A 27,291-nucleotide genomic window follows, 5' to 3' on the forward strand; every position below is an offset into this window, starting at 1 on the left:
ATTCGATCACATCACACCTGTTCTCATTGATCTTCATTGGCTGCCAGTTGGTGCTCGCATCAAATTCAAAATTTTGTTAACCACCTATAAAACCATTCATCGCTTCGCACCACTGTATTTAATCGATTTGCTTGAAATTTACACCCCAGTGAGAGATCTCAGATCAGCTGACTCTTTGCGGTTGGTGCCACCTCATGGAAACTTTAATAAGACATAGGGCAGAGAGCATTCTCAGTTTGTGCACCTGCTCTGTGGAATTCGCTGCCGCCAGTGATTCGCAACGCCAGATCTGTGGACTGTTTTAAACGTCTTTTAAAAACTCATCTGTTTAATCAGTGCTATTTGTGATTGAGTTTTTAGGATCATCATCTTCTGTTGGTTTTTTAACTGGGACTTTTTAACTGGGATTTTTTAACTGGGATTTTCAATTTATTCTGCTGCTTTCGTAATGATTTTTATCACAGTCTTTTGTTTTATTTTATTTTTATCAATTAATTTTTTACATTTTTATCACCGTCTTTTGTTTATTGAAAGAGAATGGTACAGGTGTTGATAGATTTTGACATTGTTTGTTTTCCTTTCTTCTATTGCTGTTGCTGGTTTTAGTATTTGTTTGTTTCTTTTTTATAATATGTAAATCGCACTGAGACGTATGTGTAGTGCGTGTAAGAAATAAATATTATTATTATTATTATATATACCAATTCACATCTGGTGACGCAAGTGCCAATCAAAGGAATTCTCTTACGTAACGATTAGATAGTGATTATATGCTAATCTTCCAGACGCACATAAATCGTTCATTCCTCATTGCTTGTCCAACTATTATATTATTTTCATAGGTCAGTTTATCACAATGGATGGCATTGTGCAATTGCTTATCCAAGGCAGCGGAAGAATATCGTTCCTTTTTTTGCGAGCGATAAAATTTCAAGAACACATTTATTATGATGAATGATTTATTACCACAAGCATTTATCATGACGTTAACAAATTATTCCAGTAAGTAAACCGTTTAAACGGGAACAAAATGATCGATAAACAACTGGGCAATTTTTTAAATGGAAATCATCTATCAAAGACCGGAAAGTGTCGCCACTGAGGGCGCTGCGGACATGTCACCACGGAGGACGTCGCTTTTAATTTCGATAACAATCAGATGCGAACCATATTTTCGATATTTTTTATCGTCGATATTTACATTGAGGACAGATGCAATATCTCCAGATCGTGCCATCTTGCAGTAAATCTAACCGGCCGAAGAAGATAAGTCGATATGCAGTACAAACTTTGAATTGACCTGGGACCTTCTAACTTTACCCATGGTCACATATTTCTGCAGTGGTCCGTATTGAAAACGCTGACATTCTCACCATGAAGTTCTTGTTGGTTCTTTGCGTCACTGTCGTTTCGACCGTGGCTTACAAATGTTGCGTTCCCAAGCAGATGGAGGGGAACGTTGGTCATTTTGGCGGATACTATCAAGACGGGAGTGGCGGTGGGGTGATCACTGGATTGACAAGGGTGCATTACGACTTCTATGCCGAGAAGATCGCCACAGTTGATTTCGATAATCGAATAATCAACGACTTTAACACGGTAAGGCAAGTTCAATCCTTGACCATATATTTGTAAGTACACAGATGTCCTTATGAGCAATATACGGTGCCCTCGATACTAAAATATCGGCATCATAAATAATAACACAAATTACTTTGAATTTAAAGTTATATATATATATATATATATATATATATATATATATATATACATACATACATACAATCATACAATCACACAGACAGACACACAGACAGACACACATACGGCGTGCTGTTTAGTGGGAAAGTTTGGATCATATCAACTTAACATACGAGCAAATGCATGGTGGGAAATTTCGCTTGTAAGTTTATTTTAATGTCAGCCTCACATTGGTATCATCATTTATGCTGTTGTAGATAAATATATCTGTCGACAGATGGAATCATCCCAGATTCGTGTTTGAATGTATGTCGGATGGTTGCGCTCCCAATGCCTTTGTATTGGAAGTAAGCTATTTCATATCGTGAGAATCAAATCAACGATTCGGACTAGGCTTCGGAACTAATACTGAACCTGCAAGGACACAGACGTTTCTCGATTGATGGGGGCGCACTTCAACGAATTTCACGCTGTTTCGTAAGTCACTCTATTGTTTACAACATACAAGACTGGACGTTACATCTCTTCCTGCCTCTCTCTGTCTCTCCCTCTCGATATCTGTCGGTCGTCTGTTTCTCTCTGTGTAACACACACAAACTCTCTCTCTCTCTCTCTCTCTCTCTCTCTCTCTCTCTCTCTCTCTCTCTCTCTCTCTCTCTCTCTCTCTCTCTCTCTCTCTCTCTCTCTCTCTCTCTCTCTCTCTCTCTCTCTCTCTCTCTCTCTCTCCACAGAGCACACAGTACATCATAGTTAAAGAAGAACATTGCTGGAAGGCAGAATTGCCCGGCACCTACGACGATTTTACTTGTATCCCAGGTTATCTTTCTGATTCGTTAGAACAGATTCAATAATGTGCATGTATATTCACATTCCAAAAATAATAATATACAGTGCAGACCTTAGTGAGAAGGATAAGTACCGGTAACAATTAAAACAGGATTTCTAGTCGGAGACTCGAAAAATCATGAACAAAAGTATTATTATGATTATACAGACACTGTCCAAAACGAAAGAGTGGTTCAAAATTCTAGGCGTTTCCTTTTCAGATAATGCAATTGACCTTGGACCGCTGGTACTCGGAATTGACGTGCTCTATGGTAGAACGTACGGCGTACAAACGACCTTTGAAGACACCAATGTCACCCAGTACGTCACTGTGACAGAAGATGACTGTGTCACCGTTGTCGTGGACTACATCTCCAATGGCCCTGAGAGTAACCTACCAATTCTGTTTCTAAAAAGCCGTTATGTTTATATAATTGCATTTGAATTTCTTACAATGATTCTTTAGCGTTGAACGGATACATGCGAAGGAAATGAGAGTGGGACAAGAATCTGAATCTGAAATTCTAAACTGTTTATCGTTATTATTTTTTTTCTCGCGCGCGGTGTTCATTACTCGTTGAAGAAATGCAATATGCTACACGAAATCAGCTACTGTCGGATTATTTGAGGATACAGTGAATTGTCAAGTTACTCTTAGTAATTATGTTTGATTCAGTGATTTTACTGCCGAGTTCAGTTACATTATCCCATATCGCACATGCGCAGTTAACTAAAGGGCCACTATCGCTGTAACTGTTGATGATTTTTCAACTTTGCATTTACATAGATTGAAAGTGTTTTTCTCTGCTGGAGCTCCCTAACACATGTTGAAATACCAACTATTTGGCTTGTCAACACAGCGTCTACAGTGTGTTGTATTGTATACTCAACTAATCAACTTAAAGCTGGATACTATGTATCTGAATATGTTTTGGGAGTAGAACAAGCTGTGGTTAGCATTGAAAACAAAATTTGCCATAGATAACAAAAAATATCAAAACGTTCATCAAAAGTTACGCTACCCATCCCTTAGACCGGAAGATCCGTCGCTCGAGGACGCTTCCTACGCTCCCCGAGCGACGGATCTTTAAAAAAAAAACCTAATTATCCAAGCATTGCAATTCGTGGTCGTTAGTCTGAACTTCTACTTTCAAGATCGACTCAAAACTTTTTTTTTCTTTTTTTTACTTTTTGTCGTCCTACAGCAACGCAGATACAGTGCATAGGGTTCTATGATTTCACTTTGGGATTCAAAGACCCCTCCGTGTTTGATGTTCCTGAGATCTGCAACGGCGTTGAAACAGTTGCAGCTAAGGTAGGTACGCGATTCAACATAGTCGTCACTTCAATTTTTAAAGGTAGGAATGCGTCTTGGAGACAGATATTCTGATTCCCACAGTTTTACAATTACTGTCTTTGGCCTACCACTTGTATGGCTCAAAGCTCAGGGAGTAAATAAAGTTTTCACCGGCCCTTTTTGTAAAAATTGAAAAATTTACTCTCCCCCCCCCCACCCCCCTAGAGCTTACACAGAGAAGGCGGCCATTTCAAATTTAAAGCGTCGCGATATACAGGCATTGGGTAATTTGTGTCTCTAGTGTCCAATTTTGTGCGGTTACCCCTGATTTTAATTATTGATTTCGAAAGGACATGGTTTAAATTCCCTCATGGATAGTTTCAGCAAAAGTTGAAGTCTTTCAAAATCAGGCACGTAGTACCTTAACGGTCACCTGTTTTTAATAGTCAATCACATATTTTACACGAGTGGCCGCTTTTTAAAAAAGGCGCCCCAACGACCAGCCATGGCATACTTACAGCTTTGGCTTTGTCTGCATGTCCCTTGACGTATCAAATATGGAGGATCGACAGCTACAGGTGTTACGGGGTAGTACGCTGAGCCCCGCCTCCTTTACCATATATGGAATATGCAAATTTACGGTGACCGGCCTTTAATCTGTTAATGGTATACAGTCACCTGTAATCTAAATATGCCCATATATGGTCAAAGGGGCGTTCCTTGGTATTCAAAATGCCCATGTGAGGGCGCTGACTTAAAAAAAACAGCCACCTGCTTAAAATCTGTGATTGGTTAGATTTTCTCTTTCCATGGTAACTGTGGCAAAATTGGAAGAGGTGACAGTATACCTTTAAGGGAAAACCATGTTCGCTAACCTTTTTGATGAGGTGAACTCTATAAAAGCATGTCCTGTGGCATATTTAAGCATAGCAGTAATGATTTTTTCTTTTTCTTTTTCTTTTGGTCTATTCATTGACAAAAGGATGCACCGAAGCTTGGATCCCATATTATGCAGTGGATCAGAAGAACCGGATATCAGTAGATAATCTTAGCTGACCGTTACCAAGGAAACCTTTACATGAAGAAGTAATGACGTGATCTTAATTATGTCCATATGTTATGCACTGTTTTTCTTCGTGGATTCGAATTTCATTTTGTTGTATTCATTATACTAGATTAAAGTTCTCCAGAGCAAATATGTAAGTATCTAATTTTTGGAAGAGTCCCGCGGTTGGATATCTTGAGATAGAACGGTTATAAAATAATGTACATTATAATGTGCAGAATTCTTCATAGCGGAGCAATAACGCTGTGCGACCTATTTTCTCATTAACGGACGAATAGACAACATCGCCTGACAACTTAATCTGTTCTCTCGTCGCGTGAGTCATACTTCTGCATGATCGGCCGTGTCGATTTCAAAACTTGGTGCAATTCTTTGCGTACATTTCGCAATCGATAGTCAATCTTAAAGGTATACAGTCACCTGTAATCTAAATATGCCCATATATGGTCAAAGGGGCGTCCCTTGGTATTCAAAATGCCCATGTGAGGGCGTTGTTTTTAAAAAGCGGCCACCTGCTTAAAATCTGTGATTGGTTAGATCTTCTCTTTCCATGGTAACTGTGGCAAACTTGGAACAGGTGACAGTATACCTTTAAGCTTAGGAAGATAATACGCATGTTATATTTGTATATGTTTCAGTGTGTGGTTCTTCCACGTCTGAATATAACTATGTGAACTTTTGATAGTTTTACCACCGAAGGGGCCAATATGACAGGCTAAAGAACAAGTGCTATATGCCATTTTGTTGGAATAAATTTATTTTTAAAAAAGAATGTAAAATTTCGTCAAACACAGAATGCAATTAGATCATTCCATCATTCCATAAAATTAGTACAAAAATAACGTAAAAGCTGGCTCAAGAATATTGTCTGTCCTTGAAAGTCGGCATAGTCCCTATTAAGGAGAAGTTACCATCGCCATGAAATATTTGATGATTCTCTGTGTTATGGTCACTTAGACCTTGGTGTACAAAAGTTGCCACCCGAGGCAGATAGAGGGCAACATGTGTCAGTTTGGCGGTTACTACCATGACAAAACAGGGCGGCATGATTGCCTTACAGTAAGTCTGTAAGTTTTCTTTCCCTGCCACACTGTTTGCTGTCACACTGGAATGATACATTACTGTAAACTAAGAATTCTAACTGGTCGAAGAAATAATTATAAGGAAAAACAAACTTGCCACTGTGCATGCAATGTCCTATATGGAGGATAGTATTACAATGATACCAGAACCATGAGAACTGAGATGAGATGAGATAGCTGCAATGTGTTATGGGTAACCTATTTCACAAAGAGATCGTTTCGGTTAGGACAACCAGCACCATCGCTTCTACTGTAGATAACTTTATCAACCAAACCGATGGAATCGTCCCAGAGCCATGGTGGCGCTGTTTTAGTTGCCATACACGGCCGATGCTTTGAAACGGGGCTTCATAGAATCACCGAGGTGAAATCTTTGTCTGAAGTCAAACCTTCACTCCACGCGTTAGATGGCATGGTCGGTACAATCTTTGCGACTTGTATAGTACAAGACGTGGATCTCTTCTGGCTTTGTTCCGGAGATGATGTATATTGCAGTTGCAATGTGAAATGTGAGTAATGTGCACTTTTCTTCAAAAGCATACAGTATCTATCGGTCAATATCACGTCAAATGAATTGCTTAAATCAAGTTGGATCCTATATTTGGAATATAGCTATATCAAAGTGGTTTTGATTAGTCATAAGATCTTAAATGTTTCCGTTTGAAATACCATCGTTCCAAAGTTGTTACAACGCTCACTTTGAAACAAGCAACGATGGTCGAGGAACGCTTGTCCAGCGCGCCAGACGTTTTTCAGGGTTGTGCTAACTGTGAGGTAATATCAAAAGATAGAATACATGTATATCAAGAAACAACTGAAGCTCTGAACACAAGACTGGTTATTTTGTCTAAGTGCACATCTCCCTGTCGCTTTTACCCCAAGACTCAAACCCGAACTTACTATCGCCAAGGTCGTATGATCCCACTTATGATCTGTGGAAAGCAAATACAACTAAACTGACGTCAGAACATAACAGTATATCTACCTCTTAATTTGGCCTCTGTTTCATTTTGTTCAGATTTATTCCGAGATCAAACTAAAATGCCAGGTTTATGCACAACGTATATCCCAATGTAGAGGGCGCGATCACTGATTCAAGAAGTAGGGTGCAAATGTATATTTTTAAAATATTTTTAGTGACATGCGCTATCTTAAATCGTATGATATGTTTTATCTCCAAGTTTCAGGTTTACGTTAGTTCATATCTCGTGTTTTTAAATTCTGCAATACATGAAAAGAGAGTTTTCAGAACGTCGACGATGAAGTTTGCCTTATTAATCTGCGTGGTCGTTACTTCGACCGTGACCGTGGCTTACAAATGCTGCCATCCGAATCAACTGGAGAGCACGATGGTCCAGTTTGGCAGCTACTACGATACTGAGCGAGGGGGCAATGTAGCCACTGATGTTTCGACCGTACACTACGACTTCTACGCCGACAAAATAGTCACAATTGATTCCACTACGCGAATAATCAACGATTTCACCTTGGTAAGTTGTGTTCGTTAAGGATAACAATGTTGTGTTGTGCTGTCGATAAATGTCTAGAAGTTTAAGACAACAACGTGAAAATTTACCATATTTTCTTTAAAAGCAGCCCTCGGCTTTAAATTTGCCTGTGTCGATTTTTTTATATTCTCGCATGCTTGCATGTCGTAGTCCAACTACATATAGTAGCACGGCAGTCATCGGTTCGTTGACAGTCAAGAGAAGTGCCGTAATTTCATACTTTACCACACGCTCAAGGTAATACGCGCCACGAAATTGAGACTTAAATTTTTGCTTAAACTTTCCTCAAGGAATCTTTCAACCATTCACTTTCAAAATCAAGAATAAAAATCGGGGTAACCGTGCAAATTTTGGTACTAGAGACACAAATAATCCATGATTTACCGATATTTAAATTTCAAAACGGCCGCCATCCCTGTGCTATCTCTATGGAGGAAAATAAAATTTTCGAATTTCGAAAATCTAAGCCGGTGAAAAGTTTTCTTATACCAAGAGCTGTAAAAAGTGGTATATCAGAAAAGAATTGTTAAAGTTTGAGAGTCCAAATATCTGTCCCGGGGGCGCGTTCTACCTTAAAGAGTAATTGTAGGCTTGATTATTTGTGTGCCCTGCAACAATGCTGACAGGGAGACTCTTGTTCAAAATTTCGGAAGTAATATTTCAGCCCCTTTGCGGGGCAAACACGTATAATTTCTATGGTTTCGAAGCAAATGACGTCACTAGTGTCAGTTTTATCGTTTTGTCAACCAATCATCACTGATAAGAGCCCTCTGGTAGCATCGCTATATTGTGCCCCCATATTAGGTGGGCTACTCTTGCGGTTTTCTGCCTGGAAACCTATATCACCTGTGTTATTAAAACTTAGCGATGTATCGAAATACATTGTTCATCCGGGTGTTTTTGTTCAAATTTACAGTCCTGCTTTCTAGCGCGAGGTCGTCCATGCATTGTAGTACAGGCGACCTACTGTCACATCGGACATCAGATACGCTTTATCAACTAGACAGCTGTAAATATTCCATGATGTTGAGATGTGTGGGTTATATCGTCACGGAACTTGTAATGTCCGGTACGCATAGGGCAGAACTATACGTGTCGGAACTAGGATGCAACGTACAGGACCCATCAGACTACGTGCATTGACCCGACAATGTAGCTCACATCTTGCACATCAGACGATGATGTGAATGTAGAATATTTTTCTTAGTGCTTGTAACGGAAAAAAAACACGATAACCTTAGCTCAATAATTAAACTACATCTACTGTCACATCTTGTCCTTTGAAATCCATGAATGTGATATCAATAAATTTTAATTTTCACCTATTTGACTTTGTCCATTCAGTCACATCATCTTTTGCTTAGAGAACGTGGCGATTGTCTTTTCAACTTTAGCTTTATACTTTATTTACAGATTTTTTTTTACAAAAGTAACGTGTATTGTATTCTTTTATTTCCAGAATGCGCAATATATAATCATCGATGAAAGAGTTTGCCTAAAAGCTGACCTACCCGGCACGTACAACGATTTTGCATGTATTCCAGGTAACGGACGTAAAGATGGCATATAACGTTGATATAATCGCAGTAATGGATTCCGCGGAAATACTTTGACAGAGTTTATTTAATTGATACTCAGACTATACATTGTACCTGAGTACACATGCTTAATTAAAGAGGGCGCCGGAAATCGAAATAGCTATATCAGAGTGAAAGGTCAGAAGTGAATGTTCAACGTAATTATGGAAAACCAAGTTATCAACTTTTGAACGAAACAGTGACCTGTTTGTCCGTATATAGGCTATGTACAGTTGAAGGAGGCAGGACAAATTTGACAATTCGCAGTCCTAGATGTATCCTCCCAAATCCGATACACCCTCATCCCAGCTGCTAGAAGAGAAAAATGTGGTACATGTATTTTCTTTTCAGACGATGGTATCGACCGAGGTGTCGTCAGCCTAGGGGGAGATCTGCTTCACGGGAGAACGTATGAAGTCAACTCAGTCTTCGAAACATCAAACGCCACGGAGTACATCACGGTTACTGAGGATGAGTGCATACCGGTGTTAGTCGATCACCTCTCGGTACACCCACAAAGTAAGCGACCTACCTAACATCGTCATCCGAGTCTGAATCCACGTCCAATCTTTGCTTGATCAAATACTGTTTTCTCGTCTTCAATATTGGATCTTATTTTGGCACAGATTTAAAATTTGTACCCCTGCTTTAGCTACAAAAAAAAAACAAAACAAAAAACAAAAAAGATTGTGCTGTTCCGATAACCCGACCTACCCATATTTTTTACCTTCCTATCCTAAGCTTTTTAGCGCTGTGCAAACACGGGAGTAAAAAAAAAAGGAAAGAAAGAAAAACGTAAAATCACGCGTTCGTTACTTGGCATTTGAATTTTGCTTGAACGAGGATATCTTTTATGTTTTCTTCTTTTATATGTATTATACATTTTTCTGGAAATGTTGTGGCCAGTGTTTGACAACCCTGAACCCCTGAAAAATAAAATAAACAAAAAATAAAAATATTTAGGAAAAAAATCCTTGCCGACCTACTTTCCTAGTTTTGAAAACCATGTTATCGGAACAGCACAATTTATTTATTTATTTATTCATTTGCCTAATTTATAGGTAAGACTGTTGTTTAGCATATTATACACTATATGAACAAATACAGACGTCGCCACAATCCATGCCATGAAAGTCGCCTTACTGTATTTTGAATTTCATTGTATTTCTAGTGTCACAACTTCGGTCCATAGGGTTTTACAACTTGACTTTGGGGTTGAAAGACCCCTCTTTGTTCGACGTTCCCTTGATATGCTACGAGGCGAAGGCTGTCACTTTTCAAGTAAGTGAATCAGAGGATTTCATATGAAGAAGAAACTATTAGCGTCTGCAGTGTGTCGAGTTCAAACTCTGTTGCATCTTATAAGTGAAAAAGCCTCGAGAGTCGTTTAGATGTGTATTTACCTACGGGGAGTCCAATCTCTTATAAATGTGGCCATTGTCACAATCTAGGAAAACATTCCCCCTCAAAACATGTATGTCATTTTAAACCTATATAATCATAAGTGGTGATTGACATTCCATACTCTTGCATCAACAGATGCATACATTCTGCATTCGGTCATTGACGAGCCGATTCGACATGATATAAGACAGTCTCTCTCTTTCAACTTGACGCACAAAATTAATTTTAAGACCCGAATAGTGACGTTTAAGGTGAAGTACTGTGTGTAATGGGGTGGGTGTCCTTCACGTGAAGTCGACCATCAACGATGTTCCTTTATTAAAGTATCTTAGCAACATCGCTAAGAAATAATATGTACAAAATTTTTAACGGACATACTAGTACTATGGCATTATTTCAATAAAATCAATTATCTTTGTGTGCTTTTTTATTTGCTTATTGTCATTTATAGGAAGCAGCCAGCGTTGGATCGGATATACTGAAATGGGTCAGCAGACGCGGACGTTAGAGAGGCGATGCTATGATGATAACAAACGATACTTCAGTTTCAGAGACAGCGAAATTTGAGGCGTCAACGCTGTTCTTGTCACGTAATTTAAATGATTCTTGACTTTCGTAAATCACTGTATTCCAAATTTTCAGTTAAGCCAACTATTTGGCAAAATGCGTAATTAGTTAACTTCGCCTTGCTGATAGATCAATAATGTTTTTTGAATAAATATTTCTTGTGCAATGCTGCTTTTCGTATCTTTTCATCACAGTTGTCAAAAGCAAGGACAACACGATTTGAACTAATTTGTGATAATTGGATTTACATATTTTTCAAATTTCTCAAAAATGTTAGGTGCCCTATAGTTAAATGTTACAATATTACAAATTACTTATAAAAACAAAAGTGCAATGTAAAATGAAAAGCAGATTAGCTAACATTTGTAGATGATATCGACATTACTTCACCATCCAATTATCCCAAATTAGTTCCATCGTGTTGGACTTAAAATGTCGTTCGAAGGTATCATGTGTAAATGACGCACAAAAAAGTGGATTAGTTATTTAAATTAGATGTGTCGATGGTTAGCGCACGCGCAGTTTTGCTCTGATATACTTGAGTTTACTGCATAACGCATTGAAATGCGCGAAACCGGCTCGGACATAATTACAACTGCAGTAAACCGCACTGGTATTAAACATTCTGGTTTTGTTTTACCAGAATCATCATGGTAGAATATTTAAAAAACACGACTGCGATCGACAGACACATCGCGATTGAGTGTATTCGCACATAATGGAGTAGACGAAGGACTCAGAAAAACACTTTTATCCGTCAATCATACCGTTATCTTAGCAGATGTGTGTGGGCTTTCCATATCAGCCATAGCTTGGCGCTGTATTCCGTGTAGCGAATGACGAAACAACCAAATCCTACGTTTTCAGTGAAGCAGACTTCGTATATTTTGGGGACCCTCTCAGATTGTCGCATAAGTTCAAGAAACGAAATTCCTTCGTTTAGATCAAAACCCCCTCCCCCTCCCCCTAAACGAAAGTTCAAAAGTGCGAAATGATGATGTCTGGCTGAGAGTACAATGTAGCATTTTGCTATAGCTTCTGGAGAATATGTTTCCCTAGACCACAGTACATTGTCAAGTAATCGATCAAATTTGAGTACTAGCCACTTTCAGCATGACACGAACGAGTTCAATAGTTACAGCAAACTTTTTTGACGCGAGTGCGCAGTTTTTTGTTTATTTTTACGCATAATGTAAAGAGAACTTGCAATCACAAAATGAAACTGCGAAAGCGAAGTTCACTTATTGAATGGAAGTCAAATCCCCTCCCACCGTAATGTATGAATTTCGCTTTTTGAACTTATGCGACAATCTGAAACAGTCCCTTACAAGCAACATTCATACCCTACACCTTCTACAGAAATTACAACATAATACGCATGCGTACCGTTCAGTGGTCCACTATCCTTGAAATAAATTGGCACACGTGTTAAAACTAGCTTTCTTGTACATAGGAATCTAAGAAATAAGAAATTTTAATAATTGCTCTCACTTCTTTCGATGAGATACAGTGTCTTAAAAGGGAACGAATATTACAAGCTTTATTAAAGAAGAAAGGGGGCCTTCTTAAAAAATCCATCTCTTCTCTTTCAAATTCCTGAACCTGAAAGTAGGTCAGGTTCGGTTAGGTGGTATACATGCTCTCTTATCAATAGAGTAAATATTCCTGATGTAGAATTAAAATAACACAGCTTTGCTTTCACAACATTCTCATCGGTGCCAAGGAGAACATTGGATCTGGCGGTAGACCATAATGAAAGTTTTGCTTATTCTTAGCGTGGCCTTGTGCTCGGCCGTCGCATACAAATGTTGTCCCCCGAAGACATGGGAGGGTGTGATGGGCCAGCTTGGTGGATACATGGACAGCTCTGGGGAGACTGGACCGATCTCCGAGGCAGCCCTGGTGCACTACGACCACGACAGAAGCAGACAGGTTACGCAGCAGTCAGTGTACGAGGCCGGGAAGAAGACGGACTACCGGCTGATCAAAGATTACATCGCGGTGAGTTCTGTCATTGGCCTTTAAAAAAGTCTTCTTCTAGGGTCTACGGTTCAGTGAATACATATATTCGGCTTTTCGACAGTGGTACTATGCTACGCGCTTGCTACAAAATTGCTTTGACCACAGGCCTTGTAACTTCTGAGTTGAAGACATAGACTTGGTCAATTGATGGAGAGTCCAACAATAAGGCTATATTGCACGGGTGTGGAGACGAGACTCTCAGAGGAGAAATCAAAATGACGCGGACCTTTTGTGATGAGGGGCACATGCGAATACATCTACCGCAGGTTTACAATTATGTTCTCTGTTATGTGGTTTATGAACAGATCATTTTCATCGATCGTGTTCGCGATGTGGGCGAGCATACCGGCGTGTTACAATTATAACAAATATAGAGGGCGTCATCCGCAACTCTTTCACGTCCTGTCCCCACACCAGCAGAGTTAAGTAAAGCCATCAATGACCCCTTTTCTTCGTCATCTAAATCTCCTCGACAACGGCTGTCATGTCATGCAAAATGAAATCTATGGTATTTTCTGATTTATATACCGCTGTTGACATCTCTGCTCGAAAAATAAATGCTGTTATCAACTTCGATGTCAACAGGTGGTTCGAAGCCCACAAGGGTGAAATACTTATACTTGTACAACGTTGAGGTCGCCCTTCAACATCCCGCTGATGACACGCCGGGGTGATTGTTATCAAATCTGATTTGACTTGCTCAAAAGTCTTTTGGTTTTATTTTATCAGATTGGATAAGCTGCCTGCCACTAAGATTTGAATCGTTGACTTCGCCTTATATACAATAATTTTGTCTATTGTGCGTGTATAATCTCATTCTTGTTCTCCCATTTTGAAAATAAAATGGGTGACCTTTGTCATATATTGTGTTTTGTTAGGTGTTTGGTCTAATTGTCTGTGCATTTGTAATTTCTCTCCCCAGAATGAACAGTATTTAGTTGCAAACGAGGAAAGCTGTTCCACATCCCATTTACCGGGTACCTATGATGACCTCCATTGCATTCCAGGTAAGACGTATTTCATAGTACTCTTGGTCGGTTCAGGTCATTGGATATTCATTCACCGCAATAGCAACAACCACCACTTGCATTTTTCAGACAAAGTGAAAACCTTTCTTCCCTGTTCGCAGCTATGTATGTATGTATGTATGCATGCATGCATGCATGCGCATGTATGTATGTATGTATGTATGTATGTATGTGTGTGTGTGTGTTGTATGTATGTATGTATGTATGTATGTATGTATGTATGTATGTATGTATGTATGTATGTATGTATGTATGTATGTATGTATGTATGTATGTATGTATGTATGTATGTATGTATGGCATGCATGCATGCATGCATGCATGCATGCATGCATGTATATATGTATCTATGTATCTATGTATCTATCTATGTCTCTATCTATGTATCTATGTATCTATCTATGTATCTATCTATGTATCTATCTATGTATCTATGTATCTATCTATGTATCTATCTATGTATCTATCTATCTATCTATCTATGTATCTATCTATGTATCTATCTATCTATCTATCTATCTATCTATCTATGCATGTATGTATGTATGTATGTATGTATGTATGTATGTATGTATGTATGTATGTATGTATGTATGTATGTATGTATGTATGTATGTATGTATGTATGTATGTATGTATGTATGTATGTATGTATGTATGTATGTATGTATGTATGTATGTATGTATGTATGTATGTATGTATGTATGTATGTATGTATCTATGTATCTATGTATCTATGTATCTATGTACACAATTCAAATAGAAATTTTCACTTGACATTGATATTTCCAGCTGATGCAACGGACATTGGTGTTGCAGTCTTCGGCATGGATGGTCTCCAAACCAACGTCTATTACTTCGAAATGACTTATGGGGATACCGCCATCAAGGAATATGTCACCGTGACGTCAGACGAATGCGTTCCGGTTGCCGTTCAATACATCTCGAGCGGCCCTTTCAGTGAGTCACTTTCTGGGCCACTTTTGTCTGAATCCTGATCTGTTTCTAGCGTTTCTGACATTTTCTTTTTATTCTACAATTTTCTTCCATAGAACAATTTGAATACAAAGCAATGGCCTTGCAATTTCAACACAGAGATCAATATTCAATGTTAGAGTTGACAAATGAACACTCGACAGACTAAATAATTCTGCCGGCCGTCAACAAAGACAATTATGAACATTAGACACTTCAGCAAATGTTGACAAGTTCACGACCTGGCAATTCTTTACTGTGACGATTTTGGTTGGCGGTAAGAAACTGTATTGAAAAACAAAACACAAATTCTCGAAGTCGAAATAATAGTTACAGCGTACAGAGCCACGAGGGGTGTCTCCTGAACGACAAACTTAAGATTTTTCATGGCTCAACATATCTAATGGTCATTCAAATAAATCAGAGTGGGCAACGAGAAGAAAACGATAGTTTATATTGAGAGTCAAGGTGACATTCAGGGGAGATAATATAGAGAAAATCTACTCAAAGATTTTTTATCTTTTCAAATTTTATCATTTCAAATAATTCCAAGTACTCGTTTGTTTTGTTTTCCTATTATTGATATTTTCAGATTCGCAATTTCGGAGTATTGGATTTTACAACTTGACCACTGAGTTCAGAGACCCCGGTGTGTTCGACATTCCCGCCGTTTGTTACGAAGCTCAAAGCATGTCCGCCGATGTAAGTTTAGAATATATTTCCCTCTAACCCATCGAAGCGTTTTTATGTATTATTTTACGGGTCATTATCTTTTTTATAATTATTCTTTTTCGGTTAATTACCGTTTCAGGATATGACAGATTCAGGAGCCGAACTACTTGACTGGGTCATGAGGCGTCATCGTCGTTAGATGGCGCTATATCATCCGAGAACTTGAATTGGAGATATATACCCAACTGCTTCTTCACAAGATGTCTATTGTCGAATAAATCTATTAATAATTTGTATAATCACAAGTTAAAAATAGAACACCATGGAATTTTGTTCGTAGAAAGTTGTTAATAAATATTTTCATGGGTTGTAATTTGATACACTCTTTGTATTTTGTGTTGTTTTGTGTGAAGAACATGATGTGTTCGGTGTTAGGACAAATGTTTGTGGTGGTGGTGATGATGACGTTGATGATACTGACGACGGCAGTTGCGGCGACGAAGACAAAGACGCCGCTGCCGACGACGACGACGTCGATGATGATGACGATGATGATGAGGAGGAGGAGGAGGAGGAGGAGGAGAATGAACATCTACAGTTTAATGAAAAGGGTATGCGGAGAAGCATGGTCATGATATATGGGACGATGGACATCTTGTTTCAAATTGAGAGATCCCCGGTGCGCCGTGACCTTTTCCGTCATGCATGCATTAGAGTCTGATTCAAGATCTTTGTTCGCAACTTCAACGCTTTTTATGTTTTCATAGATTGCTACGAGTATTTGGCAGCGCATTGTCGCTGAATCAAATTCAATGTCAGTAACTTCATCAGTTGGTGATTTTCATCTTATGTGGTAGTAGGAATCATGTAAGGTGTTTGAGGCGTTGCGCCGATGCACTCTTATCACCAAGACAAATATTCGCAACACAGAGTGGAAATAAAAAAAAAAACAAACTAGGTAACACCTGTGCCAGTCCCAAGGAGAAAATTGGACACGACCAAAAGAAACGCCATGAAAATTTTGTTCATTCTCAGCGTTGTCGTCTGCTCGGCCTTCGCTTACAAATGCTGCCCTCCAAAGACCTGGGAGGGTGTCATGGGGACCAGCGGGGGATACCAGGAGAGCTCTGGGGAGACCGGTCCGATCTCGGAAGCGGTGCTCGTACACTACGACCACGATAGAAGCAGGCAGGTTACCCAACAGTCGGTTAACGAAGAAGGCCAGAAAGATGAGTATCGGGTGATAAGAGACTACATCGCGGTAAGTTTATTCACAGACAATAGAAACAAGCTGAGCCTCATAATCTGATCAGAGTCTCTATTTTCGTCGGTATTATTCTAATTTTGTTCTGAGAATTGGGATTTATAAGCTTAAGACTATTGAATTTAAAAGATGTTGATAGCCCGAAGCGTGAATTCGAAATACATACTTGATGGACCTTTTTTCCATATTTAAGAACCTTTCTGCGGAAAATGTGTTTTACAGTTAGGTCGATATACAAATAGTTTAAAGCAATTGTTTATATTATAAATGGAGATATGCATAATAAGGAAAAATAATCTCAGACACGTGATAAACACCACACGCATAAGTAATTCACAACTTTGTGATATGGTAAGGTTTACGAATAAACCCCAAATAGAGATTCGGTAATAATCATTTGAACGATGTTGATCGTGACTTCTGGCCATTTAGTATGAAATATTTGTAAAGAATATTTGCGCATAACGATCAACTCGTCACATTTCATATTCTGTCTCAATGTCAGCTTCGTTGTCAGTGTAGAAGATGCAAAACTGCTTGACACCAACACGTACATACTTAGACCATGTGATCGTGTACTAAACATACATTTATGACAGTTTACTGAATTATGATCAACGATAAATCTATCTTTTGTCATTGCATGTAAGTTCAGTAACCCGCATTAAAGTACACGGAATTCTATCAAATGTGAAACGTATAGGGAGTGTTAATTGAATCTTTTACCTAAGGATAATATTTGGTTCTTTTTTCAGAGCGAACAATATGTAATAGTCAATGAGAAAAGCTGTAGCAGATCCCATTTACCTGGTACCTATGACGATAGCTATTGCATTCCAGGTAAATAATCTTGTTATGATACATATGCATTCGTAACTCCTGAAGGTTCTTAAAGTATATCTGTTAGATCTAGTGTACCAGGTATGGTTACTTTTAATCCTTTATGACTTCATTAGGCATTATATTTCTCTTCCTGACTCTGTCTCCTTTGTCTGTCTGTCGCTCCCTTTTCATGTCTTGCCTGTTTTTCTGTCTCTCTGTCGACCGTCTGTCTCTCTTTGTCTATTTCTGTCTCTGTCTCTGTGTGACTGTCTGTCTTCTCTCTCTCTCTCTCTCTCTCTCTCTCTCTCTCTCTCTCTCTCTCTCTCTCTCTCTCTCTCTCTCTCTCTCTCTCTCTCTCTCTCTCTCTAAATCGGTAACATTTACCTGACAGAGAAGGTATGGTTACCTTTGATCCACTTAAGACGTGCTTTAGCTTTAAAGATAATCATGAAGGCAGATATCAAAACTAAAACAAAGAAAAGCCCTGAAACATTCTCTCATGTCATCATTTCCACTCATCAAAAATGCACTCACAAATAAAACAGAAATCAACGGATGACTCAGTGACCTTTTTTCGCTTGAAGATCTCTAAGACAAAGTCATATATGTTTTCTATCCTACAATATTTCAGCTGATGCAACGGACATTGGCGTCGCTGTGTTCGGCATGGATGGTCTGTACACAAACGTGTATTACTTCGAATTGACTGTCGGGGACACCGACATAAAAGAATATGTCACTGTTACGTCAGACGATTGCGTGCCAGTTGCAGCCCAGTACATACAGACCAGCCCTTACAGTAAGCTATTCAGTCTCGTCTTACTCCTATGTTGAGAGAATCTGACTCTCCCAATCCGACTAAAATGTGTATCCCTTTAATACACGGCATGATTTCCGTTCACACGCCAGAGTGTGGTGGCGCTCTACAAAGACTCCAACCACTGAAACAGGTGCCTTTAAATTAATGCAACACAGGCACAGGTATAATTCCTCATCGTGCAAGGTTCAGAGGATTTCAAATTCGAACTCAAACATAGGTCCACTTGAGGCCATGATGTACATTGAAACTGAATCGAATTCTTTTGTTATTTCTGTTCTTTGGATTTTTTATACGACTAAAGTCATCTTTTCCGACGTCATCGTACCTCCCGACACAACCGACGTTCATTTGTCCAGGGATGAATCATTAGATTTGAGGGGATGATCAGTATGCTGACATGATCGTCCCTTTTTGCGTTTAAAAATGAGGCAAATTATTGTTTTTGCAGTTTGCACAGAATGAATGATATATATTTTGTTTTGATTTTCACGTTTTTTCATTGGCCGACTTTCACTTTAATTTTGCAGATTTTCTCTGTTTATAGACCACCTCTTTCGAGAACCAACAGGTCTAGCCCTTGCAAGGTGTGAGATAGACTTGGTTCAAGTCGGTGAATTTCTAAAAAAAGAATCGTTTGTGCCATTGTGTCTGTTATATTTCATGCAAACCTATTTGGAATTTGGCTGCCCAGGCCAGGTTTTCGTAGCGATTGAACGCGTTACCTTTGATTGAGTCTGCGCACTGGCTGTAGTGAGTTACCAGTAGTTTCTGCCGGAGTTCCGGGAGAAACTCCCCTGTATAGCGTTCACCCCGCTCATCGCGTTCACCCCACTCACGAGTTTCATATTAAAACAGAACACAAATCATGAACTCTACGGCGTGTGGAGGGGTCGTGGTCAGGAAAATTGTAACAACTTAGCTAGGTTTTTGAACCACTCTTTTAGGGTGGGGATTGGTGTCTTCGCTAGTGACTAAATTGGTGCCTTATGTTGTGTGTAAGAATCAGATCGAAGATTATCAATCTGCTAGATTTGTTCGAAGTGCCTAATAAAAGGTTGTACAAGTCTGTGATTACGTTAAAAAAAGTATGGAGGGTATAATTGGTATCCGGTTGTAGCTAGCCAATTTGCGTTCAGCCTCACTGCTTAGAAGTGCCAGTTATTTGTGCTGTTGTTGAGGCACGGTGCCAATTCAAGAATATTGCATGAAACCTAGCAATACTGAGGCTATTTAAAACGTCCTACACTTTTTTTCTGACTTGAACCCAGTCAAGAATCTCTTGAAATACGGTAATAGTTCATAAAATCCTACGTCCTACTCTTTTTTCTATCTCTCCAGAATCACAGTTTCGAAGCATGGGATTTTATAACTTGACTTCTCAATTTAAAGACCCATCTGTGTTCGACATTCCTGCCATGTGCTTCGAGGATGAAAGTGTTTCCACAAAGGCAAGTTTAGAGAGCGTTTATTTTATATTTATACAATAGTAACTGTTCTTGGGGGCGATGTTATTTACTCAATAAGTAATGGCTACGTTCACAGTCATCCGATGTCCGATATCGGGTAGAACGATAAATCAATATAAATTTATACCATTTTAAAGAGTTTCAAAGTCTTAGAGTTACATGAATCTCTTACAATGTACACTGTATAAGGTTTTGTGTCCGTTTTCTAATTCTGTTTTAATCGTATCACTTGTATAGGCTGCAGCAGATATGGGACCAGAACTATTTGACTGGGTCATTGGACGCCGACGTCACTAGATGGCGCTACATGTGAGCCTTGGAAAATCAAACACACGAGGAATTATTTCATGGTCGCGTGAGCTTGTGTAATAAAAAGTTTGTGCATTAAGTCATATTGTTTTAACTAAACGCAAGGTTCTGATTAAATGTGATGGCAGGAAAAATATCGATACATTTGGTAATTTTTGTACAGTAACTTTACACTATCCTTGTATCAGTGTCTTTTCTTTCGTGCTTGTGCAGCCTATATGCATTTCGTTAAAGATGATGATTTTGATTTCGACTATGAGTGTCTGTATGTCCGTCTGTCTGTCTGTCTGTTTGTTTGTCTTTCTGTCTGAATGTAGGTAGGTAGGGAGGGAGGGAGGGAGGGAGAGAGGTATGCACATAATATAGTATTTCAGTGACCAGGCCGAGGTGCCCTCAATATGGCAATGAGCGCGTGATGATAATGATGTTGTTGTTGATGATGATGATGATGATGATGATGATGATGATGATGATGATGATGATGACTACGCCAGACATGCATCGTGGAGTATTTAATCACGGTGGATAGGATCTCAGTTTTGTCAAGGCAGACTTTTTGAAAGTGGACTGGCAAAGTATTGTGTTATTTTAAAAGGTACTTGTAACAATCAAAGAAGCAATGCAGATCTCTCGAACGAATTTTGATGGACAGTTACGTTTCGACTCAAGTTAATCATTATCCGGCCTTGGCGCATTGCCATCTTCAAGCATCTATAGATTCAAACATTGTATATGTACTACAAGGGAATACGGAGTGAAACATAGGTATGGTTATCGTATTATACAATATCTCTGCAGTGTGGTCCACCAAAATGCATCGATAGCATTTACGACACTTTTGTTATTTTTCCCACACATGCCAAGCGAAATCGTCTAATTAATCGCGTTTCTTTTCAACTATAGTATTTTTTAATAAATCTTTTGATGTGGAACACAAAATGCGGAGTCTTGTTGATTAAACGAGCTCTTAACGTCGGGCAAATGGCCACCTGTTGTACCCAGGGCATATAAATCGATGTATTCAGGCGAGAGTATTATAGCTCTCTTATCAAGAAAACAGAAACTTAATTTAAAAAGCAAAGCCCCTCGAAACACGATTATACAATTATACTAAATTTTAAAAAGCCAAGCCGTCGTGACAAGCCCGCCAGTTCCGAGGAGAACATTGGACTGCACAGAAGAATACCATGAAAGTTTTGTTCGTTCTCAGCGTTGCCGTCTGCTCGGCCTTCGCTCCCAAATGCTGCCCTCCGGACACCTGGGAGGGCGTTATGGGGACCAACGGGGGCTACCTGGAAAGCTCCGGCGAGACCGGTCCGATCTCGGAGGAGGCGCTCGTGCACCACGACCGAAATCGAAGCATACAGGTTACAGTATACAACGAAGGCCGGGTTGATGAGTATCGGGTGATCAGAGATTACATCGCCGTAAGTTTGTTCTGTTTAGCGTCATTGTCTGTTCCTTGACCTTATTCTAATTTGGTTCTTGGCATTGGCTTCTACAACAGCATGGACGAATTCGAAACAATGTCGATTATCCAAAACGTAGGTTTGAAATCATTACTCGACGATTTTTTCAGGTTTTGGGACATATGTCACAAGAGTAAAAATAGATCACTTTAAAACCAATCGTTTATATAGAAATGAAGTTATACGTGAAGACAGTTTACCAGGTTTTTAGTCACGTACAGTTTACCAGGTTTTTAGTCTCGAACATAAGTACCATCCGCTCCAGTAGTTGACAACTTAGTGCTACTATATGGTTGACGAATGAAGTACTAAAGTAATCATTTCCATGCTATGGATGGTCATTTTACATCATTTACAAAAAAAATGATACAAAACATCAACAAACAACGTAAATTGCCCAATTTACACATTCTCTCCCACTGTGAGCCATACTGTTAGTAAGAGTAGAATTTGCAAAATTTACTGGCACCAAAACGTGCATATACAGACCTTATAATCGTGCAATTTACATAATTTATGACATTTTATTTAATTATATTCCACGATAAATTTACATGCTTTCATGGTAAGTAGTATAGCCCGCATCCAAGTCCCCAGGTGATCGAATACCCATGCCCTTTGGAGAGCAAGGAAAGGGGGAACCCGTTGGAATTGTGGGAAATACCGAAGCTCATCGAGCGAGGGCGCGTTACAAACGTTGTATCCAACATAGCGAAACAAGTTAGAGAGTGCGACATGACATCACTCGCTTGACAGCAAGCTACAAAGCAGTTACATATTTCGACCTACCAGACCATCTAATCATAAAGAACCAAAGAAAATATTTAAATATATGCTCATTATCTTCCTGCAAATTCTAGGATTCGTTAGAAGTGAGACGACTCCCATGTGACATCATATATACTGTTACTATGGTGTCTTTTCATGGAGTCCAACGTGGATATACGAAATAATTCAATCACCTGTAGTATGTTTGGGCAGTCCTTATTAAATTAAGTTTTACCAGCAGATATCATTTGCCTCGTTTCAGAATGAAGAGTATACAGTTGTCAATGAGACAAGCTGTACCAGGTCCTATTTACCAGGTACCTTTGAAGATGGCTACTGCGTTCCGGGTAAAAAGATATTTATTATACCTATGGGAATGGCTGTTTGATCTTTTGTACGGCTACATATAAGTACTAATGATTTTAAACGGCGTTCTCGTTCTCTGTATATAAGTGATTGTGCATGCCGTGGCATATTACAAACGTATATTACAGGCTTGAAGGGGCAGGGTTTTATCAGCTCTATACACACTGACCATCTGTGCACGTCTTTCATGGGAGAAAAAGGTACATAAACCATATATACAGTCAATGTCAACGTCCACCAATGCGAGAATTTGAGACGGGAGCTTTAAAACGACAGTCCTCTTTCCCTGGTTCTCGTATCAGTGCTTGTTGAAATTGATTATTTACGTGTTCTTAGTCCTTTAATCTCTTTTAACATTTCTGTCCAGTTCACTAATTTGTTTAGCGATTTTAACATTATCTGTACCTTTGAATAGTCTCATCAAGAAGTTACTGTCAACTTTTGTCCATTCAAGATATGTCGTCGTAAAACAATGAACTAGAGTAAAAACCAAAACTAAATCGACGTGGATTATATCCTCCTACTTCAGTTCTACTCTTCAGAAATGAAAAAAATAATCAAAAAGATCAACAGAGAGCCCCCTTTAAACAGGCAAAATCTGATCGAACTGTTTCTATTTTCAATTTTTTTAGCTTATGCAAGGCACAATGGCGTCCATGTGTACGGCATTAATGGTCTGTACACAAACGTGTATACCTACGAATTGTCCTATGGCGATGTCGACATAAAACAGAGCGTCATCGTTACGTCAGACGATTGTGTGCCACTTGCAGCCGTGTACACAGAGACCAACCCTTCCAGTAAGTTTTCCAGTCGCCTCTTGCTTCTGTGTTTTGACAATCCGGCTTCCCCAATCCGAGCCTAAAATGCAATGATGGACATGACAGTGTTTTCCCTCTCCAACACAAGAAAGTGGCGGCGCTCTCAAAAGACTTCCACCACTGTCAGGGGTTGTTATCTAGTAATAGAAAAAGGTGCAGCAAAATTCCTCTTCTTGTCAAGTTGACGGGATATCACATTTAAAATTGAAGGCCTACATTTTTGCAAGGTCCAGAATCATGTTGAACGAAAATGTATTCTTATGCACTATTCTTTAACATTAGATTCAATCGGAGTCATCTTTCGCTTTGCTCAACACAGCCTACAATCATTTAGGGATAAACCATTAGATCTTGGCGGGGATGGCGAGAATCCAGACATAAAATTTGATTTCGCGTTCCATTTTTTCGCCCTTTGCGCAGCTCACACAATGCTTTTTTAATGTTCATACTTTTCTTATTGCCGACTTTTATTTTTGTTCAGCAGATTTTCATTTTCATTTTGACTACCCCTCTCAAAAAGTATTGGTGCATCCCTCGTTAAAAATGGAAGATACACATACAGGCAAGTTGTTGCAGTGAATGTGTCTTTTTAGAGCGCCGCCAGTGTTTAGAATGTGATTTCCTCTGTGAATTCGAGTACTTTCATCTACGATGCGAATGCTGTGTATATTTTTAGCAGTGACTCTGACACGACAATATAGGCTACCATCTCAATTTATCATCTCAATATTTTATCTCGATATTCAAAGAATTTCTATTTTGTATCTTCTGGGGCAAACTGAGTTAATCATTCACACAAACCAAGTTTACAGGATACCGACGGTTATCAACATAAGTTATCAAAATACCAGATTTTTTTTGCAAGTTTCCAATCCAATAAAAATTTGTTCAAGTCTTTGATTCAAAGGAAGCAATTATATGAGGCTATCCAACATTATCAACGCTTTGTTTGGTCGAATTGCCCGACTCTATACATCATATGCCCATGACTGTATTTTTTAATGAACAATGCGTATCGATGACAGATATTCTGACTCTCAAATTTTTATAATTCTTTTCTGATTTTTTGATCTACCAACTGTGGGGGCTCATTTTAATCTCTCAGAGTAAGAAATCTTTTCACTGACTTAGTTTTTTCGAAAATAAAAAAAAGAATTAAACTTTTCACCACGGAGTTAACACAGGGATCGCGACCATTTTGAATGTCAAATATCGGTGAATATCACCTGATAGGTAATTTGTTTCTTTAGTACCAAATTTTCACCTTCTTGACTTGGTAAGAGTATTGTTGAAAGCTTCATTAAGGGAAAGTTTGAGCAAAATTTTAAATCTTTCACTTTCGACACGCGTACTACCTTCCTCAAAAATAATTAAAAAGTGTGATTTTGCCATAATTTTGATAGGACTAGGTTTTATATTCTTCCGCAAAACTGGGTGAATTAATAATGACACCGTTGCTTACAACAGCTGATTGGTGTGTCTGACAGTACCATGCTGAAAGTACAATAGTTCAAGGGTTACAGTCGTCAGAACTGTGCTTAAAGGTCGTATGGGACCCATACCACCAATTTAAACACTGTATTCAAGGTATGATGGTGATTGATGAAAGTTAAAACATGTCTGTCATAATTTACATCGTGTAATTTAAATGTTGCAGCTATGATGAGGAGGTGCATCTACATATCGTGCACGAAATACAGTGTTTGTAAACAAACTCGCACAGGCGCATTTCCGACGACCGTTTCCCTTTGTATTGCTGTTTGTCCGTGGAATAAGTATCATTTCAGTGTTTAACTGAAAAAAATATTTGTCTGCTTTTCGAGTAAATCAGCGATCTGCAGAACACAGACAAGGGGCTCTGAGGCCCGCTCCTCGTGCAGCCTGCCGGCGACAGGCTATTGGCGGTACGAGTAGGGAGTTTAAAGCAGTGTTTTTAACTGCTACAAAATAACATAAACTTATCTGCATATGTCCTGAATATCGACAGCCACGATTTCCCCCGAAACTTCAAAATCCCAAACTTTTCGGGATCAGACGTGGTATAACACAGCAAGCTTAAGCACATTTTTGTTCTAATGGGCTACTGTTCCGTTGCCAGGGAGTTAGTTCGGGTACACCAAAAGAGTTGATGACGTGTAACAGAGCTCATTCAGAGATAATTCATGTTCTACGTCGGGGGAGGCGCTAATACGGTCATGGGACAATGCAGTTATTGCCTGCATCCGGGAGTAAGTGCCCAACAGTTTAGCAAGAGAGAGAGAGAGAGAGAGAGAGAGAGAGAGAGAGAGAGAGAGAGAGAGAGAGAGAGAGCAAAGGCTGTTTGAAACCTACTTATCACCGACTTCGATCATGTCCAGCGCACAATTTTGTTATAGTAAAAGTCTTTTTTTTTAAATCTTACACCCAAGTCTTTTTCTCCGCTCTTCCAGAATCGCAGTTTCGAAGCATCGGATTTTACAACTTAACTACAGAAATCAAAGACCCATCTGTGTTCGACATTCCAGCCATGTGTTTGGCGGCTGAAGCTGTTTCAACAATGGCAAGTTTAGAGAACTAATTTTGTTCTATACTTTAGCCGAGCACGTTCTCGTGAGGGCGTTCTCATTTTACTTTACAGATTATTGCTATATGTCATGTTATGACGGATATGGTATGGAACGATCATACCATTATTAATTTATACAATTTTCAAAGTTGTGAAATCTTAGGGTTAATTCAACTCTGATAATTTCGTGTTAAGTTCGCTCTCTAATTCTGTGTTTATCTCTAATCACTTATTTAGGCTGCATCAGATACAGGGCCCAAATTGTTTGATTGGGTCATGAGACGCCCACGTCACTAGATGGCGCTATATGCTAGCGCTGGAAGATAAACATACAATTACTAGGAATTATCGCAGGTCACGGTCATAAATTAGATCATTTGTGTGTTTAATTGTAGTGTTTGCCGTAAACTGAAAAGTTTTATTAAATGTTGTGAAACAACCAGTATCAATACATTTGTTGATTTTTATAACTCTCCCCCCCCATCTCATATCAGTACCTTTTTCTTTCTTTCATTACTGTGCAGTCTTTAGATTTCAGATGATAATTCCGATTTCGAAAATTTATCATATACCCATGCCCATATTGCTACATCCTAGTGACGTTCAACGTAAAATATCAGCCGTGATATTTCACGGTAAACGTCGAGATATGCACGATGAACGTCATCAGTTTTAGAGTTTTCCCGAACTACATTAGCAGTTTGTTGGTAAACAACGTAAACAACAAAATGGCTGCCGCTCCCCGCCTGGGAAGCGATGTCGCCGACGTAAAAACTTGAAGGGCTTCGAGGAACACGGGTATTTCTGGTTGCAAAATACGGAAATATCACGTTGAGTCTTGAAATGTTTTCCCATGGTATTTTTTTGGTCAAGTTCTAGCAAACATTCTGCCGTTCGCACGGCGCCGGCACTGTGC

The 27,291-nt window shown here is 39.1% G+C and overlaps 5 protein-coding genes across 5 annotated transcripts; all 5 read left to right on the top strand.

The window, feature by feature from the left end:
• The first annotated feature begins 1,199 nt into the window (after positions 1–1,199).
• Positions 1,200–4,957, top strand: LOC139114933 (ependymin-related protein 1-like). The gene is made up of 5 exons (XM_070676851.1): positions 1,200–1,599; positions 2,433–2,517; positions 2,748–2,915; positions 3,732–3,841; positions 4,806–4,957. The coding sequence occupies exons 1-5, from the start codon at positions 1,375–1,377 to the stop codon at positions 4,863–4,865; spliced, it is 648 nt and encodes a 215-aa protein (XP_070532952.1). The 5' UTR covers positions 1,200–1,374; the 3' UTR covers positions 4,866–4,957.
• A 2,207-nt stretch (positions 4,958–7,164) lies between these two features.
• On the top strand, positions 7,165–11,153 carry LOC139114934 (ependymin-related protein 1-like). The gene is made up of 5 exons (XM_070676852.1): positions 7,165–7,461; positions 8,939–9,023; positions 9,408–9,575; positions 10,228–10,337; positions 10,912–11,153. The coding sequence occupies exons 1-5, from the start codon at positions 7,231–7,233 to the stop codon at positions 10,966–10,968; spliced, it is 651 nt and encodes a 216-aa protein (XP_070532953.1). The 5' UTR covers positions 7,165–7,230; the 3' UTR covers positions 10,969–11,153.
• A 1,602-nt stretch (positions 11,154–12,755) lies between these two features.
• LOC139114935 (ependymin-related protein 1-like) lies at positions 12,756–16,041 on the top strand. Its single transcript, XM_070676853.1, has 5 exons — positions 12,756–13,028; positions 13,972–14,056; positions 14,871–15,038; positions 15,646–15,755; positions 15,865–16,041. The coding sequence occupies exons 1-5, from the start codon at positions 12,780–12,782 to the stop codon at positions 15,922–15,924; spliced, it is 672 nt and encodes a 223-aa protein (XP_070532954.1). The 5' UTR covers positions 12,756–12,779; the 3' UTR covers positions 15,925–16,041.
• A 644-nt stretch (positions 16,042–16,685) lies between these two features.
• LOC139114936 (uncharacterized) lies at positions 16,686–20,665 on the top strand. Its single transcript, XM_070676854.1, has 5 exons — positions 16,686–16,986; positions 17,745–17,829; positions 18,443–18,610; positions 19,970–20,079; positions 20,335–20,665. Exons 1-5 carry the CDS (start codon positions 16,738–16,740, stop codon positions 20,392–20,394), a joined length of 672 nt encoding a protein of 223 aa, XP_070532955.1. The 5' UTR covers positions 16,686–16,737; the 3' UTR covers positions 20,395–20,665.
• Positions 20,666–20,770: 105 nt separating this feature from the next.
• LOC139114937 (ependymin-related protein 1-like) lies at positions 20,771–26,824 on the top strand. Its single transcript, XM_070676855.1, has 5 exons — positions 20,771–21,833; positions 22,906–22,990; positions 23,642–23,809; positions 26,260–26,369; positions 26,613–26,824. Exons 1-5 carry the CDS (start codon positions 21,594–21,596, stop codon positions 26,670–26,672), a joined length of 663 nt encoding a protein of 220 aa, XP_070532956.1. The 5' UTR covers positions 20,771–21,593; the 3' UTR covers positions 26,673–26,824.
• The last annotated feature ends 467 nt before the right edge of the window (positions 26,825–27,291 follow it).

The sequence above is a fragment of the Ptychodera flava genome, chromosome 16 (genome assembly GCF_041260155.1).
Source record: "Ptychodera flava strain L36383 chromosome 16, AS_Pfla_20210202, whole genome shotgun sequence".
Taxonomy (NCBI): Eukaryota; Metazoa; Hemichordata; class Enteropneusta; family Ptychoderidae; genus Ptychodera; species Ptychodera flava.

Excerpts from the sequence above, each read along its gene's own strand:
- LOC139114933 (XM_070676851.1), top strand. The coding sequence starts at position 1,375 with ATGAAGTTCTTGTTGGTTCTTTGCGTCACTGTCGTTTCGACCGTGGCT. Across the intron at positions 2,518-2,747 it reads CGATTTTACTTGTATCCCAG|ATAATGCAATTGACCTTGGA; the intron begins GTTATCTTTCTG and ends TTTCCTTTTCAG. Across the intron at positions 3,842-4,805 it reads TTGAAACAGTTGCAGCTAAG|GATGCACCGAAGCTTGGATC; the intron begins GTAGGTACGCGA and ends CATTGACAAAAG.
- LOC139114934 (XM_070676852.1), top strand. The coding sequence starts at position 7,231 with ATGAAGTTTGCCTTATTAATCTGCGTGGTCGTTACTTCGACCGTGACC. Across the intron at positions 7,462-8,938 it reads TAATCAACGATTTCACCTTG|AATGCGCAATATATAATCAT; the intron begins GTAAGTTGTGTT and ends TTTTATTTCCAG. Across the intron at positions 9,024-9,407 it reads CGATTTTGCATGTATTCCAG|ACGATGGTATCGACCGAGGT; the intron begins GTAACGGACGTA and ends TTTTCTTTTCAG.
- LOC139114935 (XM_070676853.1), top strand. The coding sequence starts at position 12,780 with ATGAAAGTTTTGCTTATTCTTAGCGTGGCCTTGTGCTCGGCCGTCGCA. Across the intron at positions 13,029-13,971 it reads TGATCAAAGATTACATCGCG|AATGAACAGTATTTAGTTGC; the intron begins GTGAGTTCTGTC and ends TTCTCTCCCCAG. Across the intron at positions 14,057-14,870 it reads TGACCTCCATTGCATTCCAG|CTGATGCAACGGACATTGGT; the intron begins GTAAGACGTATT and ends TGATATTTCCAG.
- LOC139114936 (XM_070676854.1), top strand. The coding sequence starts at position 16,738 with ATGAAAATTTTGTTCATTCTCAGCGTTGTCGTCTGCTCGGCCTTCGCT. Across the intron at positions 17,830-18,442 it reads CGATAGCTATTGCATTCCAG|CTGATGCAACGGACATTGGC; the intron begins GTAAATAATCTT and ends ACAATATTTCAG. Across the intron at positions 18,611-19,969 it reads CATACAGACCAGCCCTTACA|AATCACAGTTTCGAAGCATG; the intron begins GTAAGCTATTCA and ends CTATCTCTCCAG.
- LOC139114937 (XM_070676855.1), top strand. The coding sequence starts at position 21,594 with ATGAAAGTTTTGTTCGTTCTCAGCGTTGCCGTCTGCTCGGCCTTCGCT. Across the intron at positions 21,834-22,905 it reads TGATCAGAGATTACATCGCC|AATGAAGAGTATACAGTTGT; the intron begins GTAAGTTTGTTC and ends GCCTCGTTTCAG. Across the intron at positions 22,991-23,641 it reads AGATGGCTACTGCGTTCCGG|CTTATGCAAGGCACAATGGC; the intron begins GTAAAAAGATAT and ends CAATTTTTTTAG.